General features: G+C 38.5%; 1 protein-coding gene across 6 annotated transcripts in view; it reads right to left on the reverse strand.

The window, feature by feature from the left end:
* The window catches only part of LMO7 (LIM domain 7), a 130,114-nt gene continuing 111,346 nt past the window's right edge, over window positions 1,638–20,405 (reverse strand). For all 6 annotated transcript variants that reach the window (XM_021417278.1, XM_021417272.1, XM_021417252.1 and 3 more), the window contains 12 exons: window positions 18,993–19,018; window positions 18,578–18,682; window positions 16,867–16,959; window positions 15,072–15,481; window positions 12,938–13,003; window positions 12,542–12,607; window positions 10,571–10,623; window positions 8,815–9,034; window positions 7,651–7,923; window positions 6,210–6,318; window positions 4,743–4,845; window positions 1,638–2,373 (listed from right to left, as the gene is read on the reverse strand). In XM_021417278.1, the coding sequence (XP_021272953.1) occupies window positions 2,351–2,373; window positions 4,743–4,845; window positions 6,210–6,318; window positions 7,651–7,923; window positions 8,815–9,034; window positions 10,571–10,623; window positions 12,542–12,607; window positions 12,938–13,003; window positions 15,072–15,481; window positions 16,867–16,959; window positions 18,578–18,682; window positions 18,993–19,018 (1,547 nt within the window). In that variant the 3' untranslated portion in view covers window positions 1,638–2,350. The remainder of the gene's footprint in view (window positions 2,374–4,742; window positions 4,846–6,209; window positions 6,319–7,650; window positions 7,924–8,814; window positions 9,035–10,570; window positions 10,624–12,541; window positions 12,608–12,937; window positions 13,004–15,071; window positions 15,482–16,866; window positions 16,960–18,577; window positions 18,683–18,992; window positions 19,019–20,405) is intronic.

Raw genomic sequence — 20,405 nt, forward strand, 5'->3', positions numbered from 1 at the left:
GCGGTGGGTTGTTAGAGTTAGGGTAGTATGGTTAGGTTGCTGTTGGACTTGATGATCTTGAAGGTCCTTTCCAACCTGAGCAATTCTATGATTCTATTCATAGCCTCAGGCTGCCCAGACTATGCAGACGGGCACCTGAACCATCTCTGTTGAGCATATAATTCTACATGACCTACCCAAGCCCCAAAATGGTACAACACCTAGTATGGGTTTCTACTCTGGTTGGCTCTCAGGGAACCAATCTTCTTCCACCAGCAGCAGAGAGGACCCAGGATTCCAGTCATCTGTGCGAGCAAGTTGTGTGAATATCCCTCAATTGTGTGCATTCAAAGTCTAGGGTCTTCATGTCACCACATTCTCACACGTGATCTGCCATTACTTACCACAGTATTGGAAATCAAATGAAGTATCTTTACCAGTCCACTTCATAGGAGACACTAACCGAATACCAAAAACCAAAGCCAAATCACAGAAGAGCTTGAACAAGGAGCTGAGCAAGTTTGGGTTGTTGAAACATTTTAGACTTCTTTAAAAAAAAAAAAAAGAAAAAACCTCAACATATGAAAATAATGTTTGGCACTTCCTGATTTAGCCTTTATTTGCAGGTAATTCCTTGATGAAATAACTCATCCGGTCAGGGGAAAGATCAAAATTTGAAGCAAACCAAGGAGACAGGTGGAGTTACAAGCACGAGGAGTTACATGGGCCCACAAAAATGACGTTCTCCCGCTACAGTAAAATGTCATGATCTTCCCCTGCTGCCCTTAGCTACTGCAGCCACAATCTCTTCCCCAATTCTGCTTGCTCTCCTGCCTGTTCTCAGTAAGCCCCAGAGATGAAGGCGCTATAAACTACTTTGGTGCCACTCCTTGCAGCAATTTGTGGTGCTTCTCCCACACATCCCAGCTGTCCTCTTCATTGGTTTTCTCCACAAAAAAAAATGCTCTCTCAATTTCATCTGATCCACTTTTCATGTTTTCATTGCAGCTTCCAATGACAGGGATACAGAATGCTATATACTTGTGTATGAATTGTATGTATGGACAAGAAGGACATGGAGTTGTTGGAGCAGGTCCAGAGGAGGGCCATGAAGATCAGAGAGCTGGAGCACCTCCCCTACAAGGACAGGCTGAGAGAGCTGGGGCTCTTTAGCCTGGAGAAGAGAAGGCTCCGGGGAGACCTTACAGCAGCCTTTCAGTATCTGAAGGGGGTCTACAGGAAGGCTGGGGAGGGACTTTTTACAAGGGCAGGTAGCGACAGGACAAGGGGAAATGGTTTTAAATTGGAAGAGGGCAGATTTAGACTAGATATTAAGAAGAAATTCTTTACTGTGAGGGTGGTGAGACACTGGAACACGTTGCCCAGTGAGGTTGTGGTTGCGCACTCCGCAAAACCAGTGTCACCACTAACATAAAAATGCTGAAGAGAAAGAGCACAGGAAGTTTGAAAGTACATATAACACTAGAAGTCTACTACCATAAGTGAAGAGAGAAAAGCAAGAACTACACATATTTAGGGAGGCATTTTATCCCTAAATGACATTTAAAACGTTTTCCCAGGACAAAATTCAAACAAATAATTTCAGCTAATCACCTTATCAATACATTTTGCTAGAAATAAAGAAAATAAGCTTCTAATAAATGCAACATCAGAAATTTTATTTACAAATATACTGTAATTCAACAACCATTCTCCACCTAGTTTGTGGAGGAAAACAGTGATAGTTACATTTTTCAAGTGGGAAAAGAGAATTCTTCCCCTCAAATGGATTCCATGGAATATTACGCCTTCACCACTGAGCAAACAGGTAATTCTTTGTATTTAAGTTTCAAAAAAGCACAATTTTAGAAACCAGCGTACAGAAAGCAAACACATTTGTGTGCATTTAAACGCAGCTTCATATTAACCTAGAGAATTCACTTTCAGTATATGTCAAAAATAAAGACAGCAATTGCAAATATATATTTATATTAACTATTTCTCTAATGCTCGTTTTGAGAGCTTAGAAACAAAATACCCTCTTCATATACCATTGGAAAGTCAACTAGTTGATTATAAGCCTCAAAAATATTTTGAAGTTATTACTGAAAATATACTTATTCTCCCTTGTGCTTTCAGTACTCGAAGCTGAAAAAGTGAAAGCATTTTCCCCAGATACTTCCTTACTGCAATTATTTATCATAAATAAAAATACAGTTATATGAAGACTATAATGCATTGCTACGAAGACTAGACAAGCAAAAGAGTTACTTTTAGAAAAAACACACACAATATATATATTTATAGATCTACATCAGCAGCAATCACCTCTTCTTCTATCTGCAACAGTGGTTTCATATCTAGGTTTGCTTCACATGGAGGTTGGTTGTCCAGCTGTTAAGAGAGAGACAGAAGAAGTTATAGTTAAATTCTAGCCACTGAAGAATCGTAGTGACAAAAATTCAAGTTTATACTTAAAAGTTGTCAGATAATGGTATTACCATATCTATTGGAAACAGTAACACAAAGTAAGACATACATTCTGAGTCTAGCAAGCCAAATGTCATAAACAATACAAAATTGGGTTTAATCCAACAATAGCACTGCAAATATTTCAGGCCAAGTAACTTTCCAAAGAACATGCACCTAACTCAATTTTTAGGAATTGGTTTTAGTATTAACACAAAGACAGGTTCATGTTTTTCCTCTAAATTTGCCCTTCAATAATGAAATTAAGATTTCCTAAATAACTATAGCAATATATATGTTTTTAAAGTTATCATCCTGTCTCTCTGCACACATTTAAGTGCATCTGCCAACGCATCAGTGTTTCACTGCAACATTACAAGATTAATACATAAAACTGACATAAAATTGTGCAAAACAACCATAAAATTTCATTGTGAATATTAATAATCCTACAGCTTTTCAAACCTAAACATGAATGCTAGTACATTCATGTTTCAAACTAATGAATCATCAGTAAGGGCGACATAAAATGCTAACTGAAAAGTTATCTGCATTACTGACCTGTGCTGCATTGTCAGTACATATTTTCATGGCAGTACTCACACAGCTGGCTTTTGCATTTTTCAAATCACTAATTTTGATCTTTCATTCTCTACCAACAAGTTCCCACTGGCTAACTCATGTTTTGAGGTGCCCACTCACCCAGGAAGGTGCAGTCTGACGGGAAGGGTATACAACCACTTCTCACAGATTAACCTTGCTCCTGAAAGGCTACTCAACATCGTGAGTTTATAAGCTATAATGTCAGAGAGAGACTAAATTGCACTTGATCTGGGATAAAATTTTTGGTTACTGCCATCACAAAATACTCCCATGTCAGGAACTAAGTAAAAAGACTGTTTTCAGTTTCAAACTTATCAAACTCATCCAGCAATTCTGCATACAAAAGAAAAGATAAGGAAAGCTAAAATGACATGAGCAGGCTCCAGACTGAATTGCTCACACATTTGGGTACCTTAGAGAGGAACACGGTCGCTTTGGCATGGTTTTGTTCTCAACAAAAAGACATTCTCTGAACAGCAATTTGGAAAGATGTGACCGGTGCTTTGGATCACCTTCAGAGGGAAGGTGGTGATTTTCTTCCTCTTTCCACTGATCACAGAGGTCTCCCTGCACCTAACGTTAGCCCCTGTGAATGCACCACTAGCATCAAGTAGTGTGGGTTTTTCTTTTTGGCATCACCCAATTATTTCTGCAGTGCAGGCAAATTTTCCTCCTCCTGCAAGCCAAAAAGAGTCTGAAAACAGCAAAAGCACCAGATGCAAAGTTTCTCTTTTTCTGAGCTGGGTTCTCAGCCAGCAGATGCCCAAGTCCTGCTCATGTATTGTAGCATGAATATCCTGCTCCCTTCACTGCCTTCTAGATCACAATGAGAAAAATGTGCCAGGCTCATGTAGAAACATGCACATGTTTCCCAGGAAGTCATTCAGAAGCCCTTTCCATTAGCTGAATTTAATCACTTTAAAGAATTCCTTATTTGCTGAGTAGAGTATATAACTCTAAAAGCAGAGTTATATAAAATTCCAAAGGCTTCTCAAAATTAGGAGGTTATCTACCATCATGTATGACAGCAGAAAAAAAACACCACCACTATTATTCAAAGCCTAAACATCATGCTCAGTAAAGCAGAATCTGCAAACTATAATAAAGGAAAAAAAATATATACCGCACCTTTTAATTAAGATCTGTAAGTAAACCAATTCCTGCTGAACTTGTACCTAAATGAATAACCAATCACAGACCTATAATTCAAATAATGATAGCATCACAAAAAGAAAGCAGCATTTGTGCCACCTGCACAGGATAAATTAATATCTTTCCAATTATGTGCTAGGATTCAACTACATACATACTCAGATTATTTTTTTCTTTAATCAATGAAGACAGTTTTTCAAAAGACTCCTCTGTTATCAAGAGAAGCCTGCTCAGCCAACTGACAATTCCTTGACACCATTTTTTCAGCTCTATGAAGAAAGCAAGATGACTACACCACGTTGTGTTTGAAGCTGCTCAATAACAAGGTGGTAAAAACAGCTACCAGGAAGTTAAAAGATTAGAATGACTACCGTACAAAAGACAGAAACTGGCAATCAAACCTTTCTGAATCTATTCATTAACACGGCAATGTAAAGTAAAACATGAATGCTATCAACTGGTTCAGCTATACAAACGCTTGAAGTTTCACAGCACCAAGAAGAACCATAGTCATGCACACTGCAGCCAGGCTGCCTTACTTTTAAATCTGAGATAGCAGTCGTTGCAGAAGAGTTTGTTGTTTCGGATCCTGACTTCAGCTCCAGAGCGGGATCCCCCAAGGTCGCATTCACAGGCAACGCACTGCATGACAGATGAGTAATTAGCAACTCCTTACAAAATACTAAAGAAACAAAATGTTCTTCAAAATTAGCTTGGATTAAACCCAACAAAGTTTGAACCATAAACCCACAATCACTAGAAGCAAACATGTAACGGTTAGTGGACTGAAATGCAATCAACTCTGAGAAAGTATTTTAAGGTGATGACTGGACAACAGATAGCAGAGATGCACCAACTAAGCAAAGAAAGACCAGACGCTATTTAGAGATTAGTTCATTAAATTGAATTTGAACTTCAGTTTCTCTGAAAGCTGTCTCAACAAGGAAGAATTTGTTGCCTAGATGGAAACAATGATTTTGACACAGAACATCTGGGTGTGCTACTCGCACGCTTCCATATGGCAGTACATGTGCTGGGGCCCTCGGTCCTTCAGCACCCAAACTTGCATGCCTCACAATTTCCTGATTTTGCATCACAGACACAAGTTTTTATGTGGAAAGAAGGGCCAATTTCATTTTTCTTAAACACACTAATAAGGGGCTAGATAGCTTTCATGCTAACACTAAACAATTTACCTATGGTGGCTGAATTCATTGTTGCTATGGATATGAACCACCTCTGGAAAGACCAACTGAAAGCACAACACTATCCTTACTGAATTTATGAAAATAACTGTCTACAGATAACTTGTCTGCTTAAATATAAATTAATTTTCTGGGTGGCTATTCGTTCAGTTTTCTTAATCTAAAGACATTTTAGAAGACAGATTTCTGATTGCCTTACATAGGTTAGGACCTACAGGTGGACTCCTTTGTCCAGAATACATGTTCTGGGGGCATGGAGTGAAGATCAGTCTCTGCGGATTACTATCCAGGTTGGGCAGCACTAGGAAGATCTTTGAGTCAACCTCTTTTAATACTCCTGATAACTGAGTAAGTCATAGAGGGGGTTTTATTAAAGCCATGGAAGATGCAAGGTGCAATGGCACTCTAAAGCAGAGTAATTCCTCATCCAGTCCTCGGACAGGGGAATTATGAGTGCTTTTACATCTTTTGCAGAAGGCATTTATTTTTCTGCATTTGCCCCAGGCTGATTTCTCTAGCCCTCCAGGGGGACTCAGAAACTTAGGATTTTTTGATGTCAAATCAAAGAAAGAACTGCGGTCTTACAGTCATCGTGACTACATACTTGCCAGATTCCTTCTTATTAACATTGAGTGCTAAATGCCTGCAGATAGGACTGCCTCATGGAAACATGCAGGTACCACACTGTCAAAGAAGGCAAAGCAGGTGATTTTAGTAGAGCCCCTGTGAGCAGAACATTGAGTAGCCATGCGTGCTTCCGATTAGTTCCTGTCTCTTCACAGTGTTACTCCCAGCTCTCACCTTAAAGCAATGTAAATGATAACAAAGACCAAGAGACTCAATGATCATGGCTGCTCCTTTGCCCAGAACGTTATTACAGTATGAACAGATTTTCTTCCCACTGACTGACCTAGATACAGAATGAAAATCCTTAAAACCAGCTTGAAAAGGTTTAAAAGAGAAAAGTTAAAGATTTCTTGAGATTAAGAACAAAAACATACTGGTAAAAAGTGAACTATTAGGTTGCTCAAGGAAAAAAATGGAAGAGGAGTATTACTTGCAGTAGATCTGAAAGCTAGGGAAAGCTTAAGTGTTATAATTGATATCAAAGTTACATAGGAACGAATGAAGAAATTTGTCACATTCTTGGGAGAGATTTCATTGTATAAAATCCCTTCTACAAATAAACTGGAAAATACATTAAGTTTAGAGAGTAAAAACACACTGTTTTTGTGTTCCTGCCTTGTTTCTTATTTGCAGGAAATTATCCTGAAGGCTAAGTTTTAGCGAGCATTCCCGCCAAGTCCTACCATCTGCACCTTGTTAGATAACAGGAGGCTAGTCCTGAATATACAATATTATCTCAACTCTTTGAACATAAGCCATACAGAGCTAATTTCCTTAGATCTACCAAAATGTTAGCAAATCAGAAAATGAAAGTGAGAGTAAGGTAAGCACACATGTTTAAGTAGGTCATTTTCTTACATTAAAAAGAATGCAATAATCTATCTTTTAAAAAAAAAATTGGTCAATTTATCAAAAAGTGTCTGAGAGTCTAAGAGTTAGTGAACCAATGTTTACAGTGCTGTTAAATATAATACATGTAATTGTGTGTGGATGATCTTATCTCGAGGTGTTTTTAAAATGTTTCAAGTATATAAAATAGGAGAGCTATCTATCACAATTGAATTACACTTTGTTTCAAAATACGTTGCAATCCTTGCTTTCTCCTCCAAGATGAAAAACAACATCCTACTCTGTAATTCTCCAGGGTCACGGATTATGAGCATTCCTGAGTGCTCACTGAGACGAGATTGACCACATGCCAGGAAGGGGGGAGGAGAGATGAAGATGACAGCCATAAAGTGTGGGTTTGAGGAATCTTCTGTTAAAACGAGTAAATAAAGCCTACTCTGGTTGGCATTTCTAAGTATTTTACTATGTATTTCGGTAACCAGCATACAGCTCTGAGACTGGAGATTTATTACTCCAGTTTATTTTTTTTTTTAACCTGCGTCAAGCACTGATGACAAATCTGGGGAATTTTCTGCATGACTGGAGCAGGGAAGTCATACCAGCCTACATTTCCACTGTTCCATTCAGCCAGAAAACTCCAGATACTTTTCAGACTTGTTAATTACTGTTATGTGTGAAAGTGCTGCTGCAGACCACCACATCTACGGAGTCCGCTCTTCAGCACGCCCCCCATGGGTGTCTTCCCAGCTGAAGGGCACCTACTCACCTGCTGCGCATCTGCGACCCTGGCTGGGAAGCAGAGACAGGAGACTGCACCCGGGGGGCTGCCTGGGACACAGGTGGGGCTCTCACAGAGGTGGCCACAGGAGGTGCTTTGGCAGAGGAAGGAGTGCACATGTAGGCCCGGTTCGAAGTGGACACTGGGCGGCTGTGATCCTGATTAGAGGACAGAGATGAAGTGGAGACAGACTGGTTCAGCCGTGAGTGGTGCCTCCACGAGCTTGTTCTTGAAGAATCGAGATTGTCCAAAGACTCCCCTCTGTAACACAGATACATACACAAATGTAGATGGCAGTACAGCTGAAACAGAGAGCTATATTCTGAATTCAAGAGGTAAAAACATCCTAGCATTTTTAAGATTTTCTAGCGTGAATACATTTGACTAATCATCTTGAGGATATTCTAAACACGTCGACTCAAATATCTGAATTGCAAATTATCCTTTGCACTCAGTCCTAGTCTCAAGGGAATAAAAAAGAACTAGAGGTGAAGGAGTGGTGACACTTAATGTCTGCAGTGTAACAGCAAAACGCTCTTCACTGCAGCCTTATCAGGGTAAACTATGGCAGAATCCATCGTACAGCAACGGACCTCAGATAGTGGGTTTGTTTTTGTTGTCTCTAAGGGATACCAGATTGAAAATAACAATCCATATAGGCTGGACAGCCATATCGCCTATGAACAAGGCGCTGGCCCAATAGCCAAACATTCTCCTGACTGATAACTCAGGTGTTTCTTAAGTGACAAACCCAACCTTCATACATTACTTACAGAAAGACATGAACTCAAGACTTTCTGATCCAATATTTCTACGTTGAAGAGTTATACTCTTCAGCTACAGTAATTTCCATGGTAAATTATCTTACTGAAATTCTTAAGCACATCTGTCAGTACTACTGATTTCCAAATGCTGGTATATCAACCAAGAAATAACAGTTATTTGCAGGTGACACGTACTTTTACTTGCAAAAAACCTTTAATCCCAGCTGGAATACAGTTACCTTCTTCTACCTGCACTGCTATTCAGTTTACCTTAAAGCTTTTTATACACTGGATTTGTTTCAGTGCTCTGTAATAGGAGCTGAAGTTTAGAATAACCAAACAAAAATATCTGATGAGAGACAAAGTTAATTTTTAACATGATTCCTACCTCCTCATACTACCGCTGTACAGACTAATTGGCTCCTTATGCACACTGGAACTGCGCTGCCTAATCCAGCTGCTGTCTGTGTGTAGAGATGTTTTCTTCCTCATTTCCTGAAGGATTTGTTGTCTCTCTAACTCTGCTGCAGATAGGTTTTGCTCCTTCTGAGACCCCTTCTGTGAGTCACTCGTGTTCCAAGACCTCTCCGAATGCTTGCTTTGAGTACCTGTTAGACAATACACAGGCACAACAGCAGTTATCAGGCATCTAAGTACTCCAAGCATAACTCCAGAAGCATTCATCACTACATTGACCAGCTTCTTTCTGCACTTGGGTTTCACATGATCAGCACTGGATTTGCCAACACACTACTGTCACTGCAAGATGTTTTATTCATATTTCCATTAATAATTTCACATTTCCTTCTATATTTTTAGCCTACTTAGAACTAGTTATTTCCCTTCACTTCTAGTAAAATATATACATATTTGTGCACATATAATTAAATAATATATAATTTCTTCCAGTTCCAAAAGTAAGACTCTTCTTTCAATACAAACTGAAGCACAAGTAGAATACATAACTGAAGAGTGGGATACTGTCTTTCAGAATTCATACTCTAAGTCATCCCTGTTTTCAGGAATTCTTTCCCTACTCACACTAAACACAAACCTCAAGCTCATTTGACAAAGATATACATACATGCATATATACATATCTGTATATGCCTATATAAAAAATTAATACAGAATATCTCTCTGTTACTTGGATGTTGTGGTAACAAACCAGTGGAAATGAGATTATGCAGTGGAAGACCTTTCAATATGTGTTTGAATTTTTGAAAGAGGAAAGCAACAAGCTCTCTTTCTCCAATCTCTGTCGACAGTTAGAGGACAACATTTTTTTCTTTATTTTCTAAACCCAGTAATTATCCCTCATAGTAAGATGATTTAATTAAGAAAATTACTCAACAGTAAGTCACTTCAATTTAAATTTCAATGCTACTCTGATTACAGATATGCTCTTAATTTTATTGCTATCCATTACCATTATAAAATACTGTGGAAGTGCATTCTCCCATTACTTTCAATGACTGAGCTTTAATATGCAAAAGTGATGTTGTCCGTTTGCAATACTCCCTCTATGATTACTTTTACTAACCGTGTTTTAGACGCAGGAGTAACTTTCAGAAATTTTCTACTTTAAAATATTTAGAAAGTCTTCCTCCCTCTTTACTCTAGAAAAGCAGTAACAACTGACGGACAGCTCAAAAAGGCAGCAACAAACTGGAGTCCAGGAAACTGCAGAGCCACTATGACAGTATCGAGAGCTGATTCTCACCTGTGTTATTGCTAAGCCAACAAAAGTTAAAAATGGCAAACACGTGTGTTGAAAACATCAGTCAATAGGAAAAAAAGCTGCACGTACCAAGCTGAGCCAACACATCAGGAGCACAGGCATTTTCAATTATATATCTACACATGATAGGTTTCATCTTCTGCACTTTCAGTCATCTAGAACTTCAGCATCTAAGATGTCTTTGCAATCAGCTACTTCAAGACAGCAGCTAATCATATTTATCCTGCTGACAGTGTGAATTTCCTCTTGTTTTTACAGCTTCACTAAATTGTGCCATACGATAAATTTGAACCATAATTCAGCTATGAAAATGTACTTTGTTAATTAATTTTCTTGGGATAACTGCTCCTGAGATACCTGTTTTAAAAATAGGTTTCAAAAATAATAGAAATTAGGTACTTACTATTTCTGTTTGCATTGAATTCATTCAGTTCTGAAGTTGACTTGGATTTATTCCTAAAGATACAGAAAATATTCACTCAGCCAAGAAGGAGCCCTCGTCATGGATAAAGATCTTAGTGCAGACTACAGATACACAGCCCCTTTCTTTCAGTGTCCCTCTCACCAAATGCTTGCAACAAAAACCAACCAGGTAAACAAATAAAAAACAAAGACTAACAGTACATTCAAGTGTCAAAAAAAGGTGTCAGTATTGCACAACACAGGTAACCACATACTAAAAGCTGAAATCAAGTACTGAACGTTCCCAGTGCTTCAGCTGAAAGGGTCTGATCATTGTATTTGCTTAACCAAAAATAGATTCAAAGCAAAGTCCCTTCCCTGTGGAAGCTTTCTCAAGACTACAGTCAAGAAGCAATAACTTTAAAAGCAGGTTCATAAATTATTCAACTTCATGAGAAACTTAAATCACACTTCAGCACACCACTAGACTGTAAGCTAAATACCTCCTCAAACACTGCACTCAGATTGTTCTCAGGAAACTTATTACTCACTGATTATACCCAGCAGCATAATTTTTTAACAAGTTTTAGCCAAGAAATGCCATTCACTATGTAGGAAGGCAAAGAGCAAAAAGCTGGGTTTCTGACTCTACACAGGAGCTTCAGCAACACCTCTGTACTGTATTATTAGTCTCAAGTAACGCATCCAGTTTTCTTCTTTAAAACACATCAGAAAGGAACAGAAGTCTTTTCTTGGTACACAACTCAAAGCTGCTACTGCAGTGTGCTTGTGAGCGCAGCACTGGATGCATAAAAATATACTGAGGGAGTCTTGTCCTTTGGCTGCAGATAAAGAATGCATAAAGAAATCGCATGAAACTTTTTGCTTCCCCCGGTTTTGATTATTTGTTCTATACTGGGGACTTACGCAACAACTGCACAGCAGCTTGTATTGAGCAGGAGATCCAAAGAGTGGGTTGACCTCATCGGGGCTAATTTCAAGCACGTGAGTGTCTTCCTCATACATATACACAAGAGGTAGCTATCTAGGGCATGCAACTTCAAAAATTAGATTTACAGATAAATTCATTATGGGTTCCCTGTAAAATCTGGGGCTCCTCGTTATGTAATAAGTCATGCTTACTCCAGTGGTAAGAACTAACTAAATGCACAGCAGAGGTGATCTTTCAGTACTGTAAGATGCCATCTACAACAAAAGCTTGATACAAATATTCTGATTTAGGCTACTTCAGCATTTTCTAAACCATAGCCCAAAACCTAAAAGCCAGAAGAAAAGCTGTCTACTCAAAAAGTCCAGGGAACCTGCACCAGCTAGTACATTCTGTGGAAATGAGGAGGGGAAAAAAAAAAAAAAAAAGGCACATTTAGCAGGTGGCACATTACTACTATCCTGATAAATATGTTGCTGCTGCCTGTCACATCCCTCCCTGTTTGCTGTCTCTAAGTTTCACAATCTTCATTGAGATGACTGCACCTTAATTTGCACAGCACACTATGACACAACCAAGAAACTGTTTTCCAGCCAGGTAAGTCTAATACCACCCACATATTTACTTCCTTATAGTTCTGCTTCTCCCAGTAAAATCCGGACTGACTGACTAACTGTTGTTTACAGCACAGAACGTAATTTGCCAAGAGTTTGGTTGTTTTCTCAATACAAAATCAGACCATAAAAACAGCAGCACTGCAGCAGGTGCCAATGGCCAAAGTTGATCGGAATTTTCAAGGATTTCAGACACTGAGAATCCCACTTTGCTCTGGGCTGTGCGGCCTCACCTCCAGCACTAGGGACAGGTTTGGGTACCACAACATAAGAAGGACACAGAACTATAAGAGAGTGTCCAAAGGGAGGCTAAGAAGATAGTGAAGGGTGATTCTTATGGGTTCCTTCAACTCAGGGTATTCTATGATTCTATATCACCACCCATGCTGAAATTCAGTATCACACATACCTGTCAGAAAATGACTGACCAGGTTGCTCTTCGATGGTTTTGGAAGATTCATAGCGTTCATAATGCCTATTAAAAAAAAAAGATGCACTATCTTTATGTACAGAAAAAGATATACATAGAACTATAAATATCTCCTGAGAAAAAATATTCAAAACAGATCCTTAAGAAAACAAACAAACGCAAGCCTCCACAAACACAAAGACCTAAGGAGCCTTAATTTCATCAGTCAGAAATACAACAAACGAAAGAAGCCAGAAAAAGAAAGGCTGTTAGAAAAACAGCCTGAAATTACCTTTTTGTAAGTGAGGAGTAGAAACCTCCTACCTACATGCCTAAATGCTTAACACTTACTGCTGAAGATATTTCAACCTATATATTGATTGCATTTCTTCTCACCTGTCAGTGAGAGGTTGGCCAGGTCTGTTCTCTATTGTTTTAGATACTTCATAGCGCTCATAATGCCTAGAAGCAACATACATATAAAAGAAAATATCTATTAAAAAAATCTCAAAATTGAACTAATAACAAATATATATACAGAAAATACAAAGTTCAATGTTAATCAAATGTGAAAACACTAGAAAGATTAAAAACAGACTGAGACACAGAAAAAAAGTATCAGTATATGACAGTGATTATCTCATCTATTTCAAAGCCAGAAGATGAGCTTTGTCCAAACACAGTGGTTCTCCACTGTGTAAAATTAGACACATATTCTAGTAAACTTCATGGGTGCAGTCTGTAATCCATAGAGAAACACTCGCTAACTTCTACAGACAAAGCTCTTCCAGTTGCCTGCCCCCAGCCTCAATACTCTGCTATCAGCTGAGTGTCAGCTCATGTAGCACCATGCTTCCATATACAGCTATGCAGCATTTCAGATCTCAAGCCAAATCTCTGGATGTTGTTGTAACACAAACACAGCGCTAGTTACTATAAATCCTAGTTTGACTGAACTTATTCCTTAACAATTCAGCACAGCCATCCTTGTTTAGCAACACACATCCTTTTGCAGCAACTTCAGAAGCAATCAAACCCCCTGAGACTAAAGCATATATCAAGGATTTAGATATGCAGATATCACAGCAGCTTCACAAGTTACCGCACAATGCCTTATTATCTTGCAAATGGAGCAAGCTAAACTATAGAGATACCCTGGTTCAGCTGCCAAGAATAACCAGTTTAGCCATTGTAACAGTCATGCCTCTGCTTTGCTCAGCAGCAGTAATTCACTGTGAGCTAAAGAAACTCCAGATCTCACAGTCTCCCCAGCAAATATATGTAATTTTAGAATCATATTTTTTTCCTCCTAAGATTTAACTTGATATCATGTGTTATCTTCAGTCATCTCCTACTACTTGTACAAGAAAAGGGAAAAATCCTCAAGAGAAACAGCCAAGCTTGCTGTACGCAAGGCAGTAAGATAAGTGCACAAGAAACAAGGAAAAATTACTGCTTTAACCTTTCAGATAATCTCTTGTGATGCCTGAAACAGTAGTTGGAAAACTGCTATGCAAGGATTTGCATTTATAAGCTATTTTATTTATTAATTTTAAGCAAGCTGATGAAGAAGGTAATGAAAGAAACATTTTAATGCGCAAAGATAAGTATGTCCGCAGTGAACATTTCCAACACAATATGATACCTAAGCCAGTATTTGCTATTTCATTTATGATGATGCTTCCCACTGAGAAATTAGCATACTGGCACAACTAAACTTCATTGTTGCATTGTCAAACTAAAATGATAGAGGAATCTGGAAAAATCAGTCATGCCTTTGTTAGAAAAGACTTAGCTTGATATTTCTTCTGAAAGCCCTGTATGTCGAGCCACTGGTTCTCAATTTGCAAACTTACACTAGGGTTCTTACAAACCTTCATATTAAGTGCTTCAGATCATCTTTGACTTGGCTACAATTACTCTGTTTCTCCTCTTTAAAAATGAGCAGAAGTGGGTTAATAGAGCACTCCATTCAAGAGGGACGATTTCATCTCACCCCTGATTCTTCTGCCATCAGAAAAAAATAATAGCATTTTATTCGGTCTCAGCAGGATGCTCTGTGTAATACAATATCATTTATAGCAATGAGCACTGGCAGTCAGGCTGCAGAATTTTAAGTTATCATCCATTAGCTTCTAAATATCTTCCCTCAGCTGAAATGCAAAAATGAATGTGCAATTATTTCTAAACTATTAGACCACAAAAGAAAACTGGGCTGCACAATGTGGAAGAAGTGGTTTGCAACAAAAGGGACTAAGGAATGGTAGGGCTCAAATTATGCCAACTCAGTCACCCGTAATTATCTGATTGTGCTTACAGAATGCGCAAAGGATGGCAGAATCGGGATAGCTTTACTATTTCACTGCTGAACTACATATACAAGATGGTTAGGTTATCATGTAGTGTCTTGCACTGATAAATCTACAATATGAATCTGACATGAATGCATTTATATATTCAAGACATGCACTCCACTTAGAAAGGTATTTGAATTTTTATGCAGAAGGAAGAGTTCATCCCAAGTGCAGACCTTTGGTACAGAGGTATCTCGGCTGACATTTCCCTCTGCCTTTCTGCCCGCTGCCTCTGCTCCTCCATCTCTGCCCGCCGCCTCTCCTCCTCCATCTCTGCCCGCCGCCTCTCCTCCTCCATCTCTGCCCGCCGCCTCTGCTCCTCAGCATACTGCTGTTCCCTCTCTTTACGTTGTCTCTCGAGCTCTAGTTGTTGGAGTTCCCTTTCTCTCTCAAAACGCAGGGCTGCTTCTTCTTCCTCCTGAAGCCGTCTTTCTTCTTCCTTGGCCAGCAGGTGTGCCGCCAGCTCACTTCCTCCATCTCCTTCTGGCTCCTCAGGAGTACTCGCTTCAGGGCTTGCCCTCCAGCTGGAGGCAGATGGAGCTCGTGCAGAGACTGAGATTGTGTTTGAGATGATAACAGTTTGTTCCTGTGGCAGATAAAACAAATAACGTTTTTAGGGGATGGAGCTCTGTGCACTGTTTTGGGTTTTTCTGGTTGTTTTTTCTTTAAGCAGATTGCTGAATCAGAAAAGGTTATTTATTCTACATGGGAAGGCTGGTGTAAAAAGCATCCCAAATACTCTCAAATGCAAGAGACCGGGTGTACTTTGGTTTATTTTTGAACATGTGCCTGCTGGCACATTCTCCTAATGCAAGAGCTTCATTCCACACAGCTGCCTTGCAAGTATCATGGGCAGTGTGTCCACAAGTATGTGAAACATTCTGCTTTCTAAAACACTTCATACATTCCATGCGATTCTATCTCCACTTAAATTCCCACCAAAAACAAACTCTTCATGATACCCAACATTTATTTTTATTTCCAAACTTGAGCCCTAGCTAAGACAGCCACTGCAATGTATTTCAAAGGAATCATCATGGGGAAGAAACTTCCCCATCCTCCTACATTCTCTTGCCATTTGAAAGTTAAATATCTGACTTACCACTAACTTTTGTCTCAAACATGAAAAAGGTCCTTCAGTGGTCAAAATAAGTTTGAATTGTAGAGAACAAATGCTCTATGCCAATTAAGAATTGGCCCATCCAAATTTTTAATGATTTTTTTTAAATGAAATGTTTTTCATTCTTGTACAGCAAAGTCTTCTAACAGTTCAAATAAGTTTCTTCAGTACTGAAATCCTAAGCCTTAACGTCTTGATGGTCATGACTACATGAACACAGCTGATGTAGCTGGGGTGCCTGAAGCTATGCTCATGTAGCAATAGGGAAGAGATATCACAGATATTTCCTATGCTCAGCAAAAAACCTGTACATGTTCTCATAAGCAGCCACAAAAGTAGGTAGCTGTAGAAACAACACACATTCAAAGTTTTAAAATATATGATAGCAAAGCTGAAGTTGATTTGATACTTAACTTTTCCAGAGATAGGACAAACTGAATGCCAGTAAACAGCCCAGAAGTTACAAACACACCTAATGATCAAGTACTGAAGTAGAATTTCAAGAGGTAACATTAAGAAGTTAATATTATACAATAAAGGTGACCACTATTTGATTTCTGTCACAATAATTCATACAAACTGTAACATTTTGCCAACACATCCTTAGTGTTAGTTACTTAACCAATCCATGATGAAAAAAGTCAAATTCAACAGGTCTCTAAACACCCCATTTCCTCTTTTCATTTTACCAATCTCCTTCTGTCAAGTCATAGACAATCATTCTGGTTTAGGAACAAGAAGATAAATGACATAGCAAAATAGTTATTTGTATGTTTACGTGTTCCCACTAGTAGTTTAAAAAGCCACTGTGAAACTGAACAGTCAAAAGTGAAGCCATAGTCACAGCTTACCTCATCTAAATACTTGGAGTTTTCTTTTTCTGCTTCTTGCTTAGCTCGTAGCCATTCTTCCCTCAGTTTTTCTTGTTCCCGTTTGTATTTCTCCTGTTAGGTTAGATTGAAGTTAAACACATAAATAAGGAATTTGGTTTAATTGTATTAAACTATTCTACTCTTTATTTAATTAGTGTGGTATAAACATACTTGAGCTCCTCCAGGACATTAGGTGAGCCACAAATGAATGATATTCTGGCTCAAATACAATCAAAAGGAGTTCAGTCATCAATTTCAGAGAATCCAGGCTTCTTACATGATAACTGACCTCACATCTGCTATTTCTCTGTCATTACAGCTGATTTTTGTTCATTTGGGAACTAAGCTATCTAAAGTATTTCTTGATTACAGAGTAATTATATTTAACTTGGAACTGGACAGAGTAATATGATAAATATAAAGTGATCACTAAGTGAAATATGAGGCAGTAATTTGGTTTCAGCAAGAACATTTGGTCTTTTGGAAACTTTATCTGAACGAAAGCCTATTTTTGGACCTCCAATTTTGTCCTATGACTGGTTTTAATATGAAATCAATGCACTGTCTTAGACTTAGCTTCCTTTCTCTGTTCTGCAAGTAAGTAATAATATCATGGGAAAGAGAAATAGCATTATTGCTCTGGCTAAATTTAGCTTTTCAAGTGAAAAAAAAAAAAAAAGAAGGAAACAAGGAGAAGTGATGGCAGAGGGATTAGATTGTTCTCAATAAAAGAGAAGCCGAGGTTTATACTCCTTAAAGGCTTCTCTCCAGATGTCAGATTGTGCACCCAAGCCATAACAGATATTACAAATATGTTTAGAAAGTCACAACTCCTGCCTTGTGGAGTTTGAAAGCTAAGAGGAATGACAACAGCTGAAACATCCAAAAAGCAAGAGGATAGTTAAACTCTGCTTTGTCATCATGATTTACTGCTGAATGCCTAAATGCTATTTAAGATGGCTTTTGCAGAGTAAATGACATTCACCGATGCCTCTGCTAGCCAACAGACTTTAGATACTTAATTTAATTTCCAGAGATATGTTTTACAGTAAAGACCTCAGCTCAGCAAAGCATAAGCCTACTCAATCCTGGAATGTGTGGTTGGTTTTTCTGTATCATCTTAAGACAGCAAACATTGCCTCTTCCTTTTGCAACACTTCCCTCCATCTCTGGAATCTGGTTATCAAGGTGGATTTGCACTAGTCAGTTGGTTTGGCTTTCTGAGGTCCTGGGAACCAAGCTGACTCCAACTGAGTAGCTGACTGCTAAACGACAGGATGCTAGCAGGCATCTAACCATGGCCCTGCTTTATATTCAGAGATTAAGACAGTCGATGTCTCAAATGGATGGTAAAACTCATCCTAGAGAATCTTTCTGCAAGAAAATAAAATGTATATTCAAAAGTGATGACTTAGATTTGCTCGTTGTAAGTTATTTTGCCAGTGAGAGCAAAGCAGCCTTCTGATAACTGAGCACTTCTGGCTGTAGTGAATATACAGTCTGGGTTTGATTTTATGAAACTTACTAATGCATTTCCCTCTTTTTTTCTTTCTGAAAAATTGTGTATGTGACTGCAAAGCCCAGAAAATGCATCTGGAAGTCCTATTCTGCCATCAGTAAGATTCACAGAAGTCAAGAAATGTTTTCTTCTCTTAGTTACCACACACAAATTCATGAAGATTAACATTACCTGCAATAAACGATCCTGCTCCTTTTGCCATTTCTCCTGTCGTTTTCGCTCTTCCTCTTGATCCCAAACACGACGACTTGGAGCACTAATGGATGGGACTGGGAGCTAATACAGCATGCAAGTGAATTAATACTACCTTACTACATGTTATCAACACTATATGTTTTAAATTGCATCAATTTAAAATGAGAAATAAAAGCCATTACAAACACTACAGCTTTAGAGTGGCAAGAACCTGATTCAGCCTCCTCAGAGGGACAGTAGGCAACTATCCTTTTACACATTAAAAAGTCTCAGTACTCTCTGATTTGATTGGAATTTTAAGCCAGTGTGAAAAAACAGCAATAGAAAGCAGTGGGCTTCTTGAAAAGACAAGGATTATGCAGCTAATTAGTAGTTTGTAGACAGTACTTACATCAGGCATTGCAGGCTCAGGGCCTCCTTTGGGATTTGGGAGTAGAAGCAAAACAGAAAAAAACAGGAATTATTAGAACAATACTCACTATTTTAATACTTATCCAAGTGTAGGAAGTCTGAACTTCAGATAAATTTCTGCTTCAATAGTAAGCCATGCTTGTATTTGACCCTACTTTACACTTACTAGAGCTCAGAATACATTAGGAGCTTTCAACTAATGTAGGTGACTGTTTAAAGGCTTTACATGCTTACAGGTGCCACTGGCAATTGTTTGGATTAGCAGTACCTCTCCCACTGTGATAACACAGAAGCTCCTTGCTACAGCTCTTCTATTATTATTGTGAAATCCTACTGTTCAGTATGCCTGGGTATAGAAGCTATTTGCCTGATACCTTTGGCATGACTTAAGAGCAACTTCTATGCCACAAAACCGTATTTTCCCTTTCCAATCGCCCTTCTTTCCTATTCCCCAAAGCACATTCAAATTTGCTGAGCTTGTCACCATTCACCTCAAACCTTACACTGTTCGAGGATATGATGCTTGGTCTTAGCTTGTGCCAAAATTATTACTAAAACAAAAATATATTAAAAAGTGCTCATGTGGAGAAGCGCTAAGAGTAACCCTTCCCCAGGCATCATCTTACATAATTATTTTTGTTTGTTGTCAATATCCTTGTTACTTAGCAGTTCAAATTTCAGTTTAAAAATGCACAAATGCAACAAATTGCAACATTCTTAATTTAGGATACAAAGAATATCTCCTTATCTTACCCCTGTAAGACTACGTTGGCCTGTACAGGCTTAAAAAGAGAATCCTCTCATAACAGTATAATGTCAGAGAAATCAAAAAATAAGCAAAACTACACTGAGTGCATACTCTAGAAATATACACTTTTCCTCCTCCTCAAGCAGAAGTGAAATACTGGAAGTATTGCTAAAAAATTCAAACACAAATTTCATAGCCAGCCTAAAAAAAAAAAAGCCACAACCAACCAACAACAGAATATCACCTTATCAAAGATACAAGACAGCAAACAGAGCAACACAACCAAAAACACACACTGCAGCACTTTACATATCACTTCTCAAAAAATGAAAGCCATTATCACTGAGGCAAAGTCCTGGCTTCGCTTAAATCTTTGGCAGAATTCACACTGGACTTCCAGTGGGCCAGAATTTCACTTTCACACTACAATGAAACAGCAAGGCATACGCAGTCTGAAGACAGCATTAGACACATTAGTGGAAGTACGTGAGTTGTGACATGCAGAACACCAAAATGCAACCTACAAAACCAAAATTGAGCACCTTATTTTTATTTTTTTTAAATCTTCGAAAACCAGAAGATTCATTTCAAAATTTATACCGGTCTTTTCAAGACCTAGCGACTTCACCACATAGAGGAAAGTCA

The sequence above is a fragment of the Numida meleagris genome, chromosome 1 (genome assembly GCF_002078875.1).
Source record: "Numida meleagris isolate 19003 breed g44 Domestic line chromosome 1, NumMel1.0, whole genome shotgun sequence".
Taxonomy (NCBI): Eukaryota; Metazoa; Chordata; class Aves; order Galliformes; family Numididae; genus Numida; species Numida meleagris.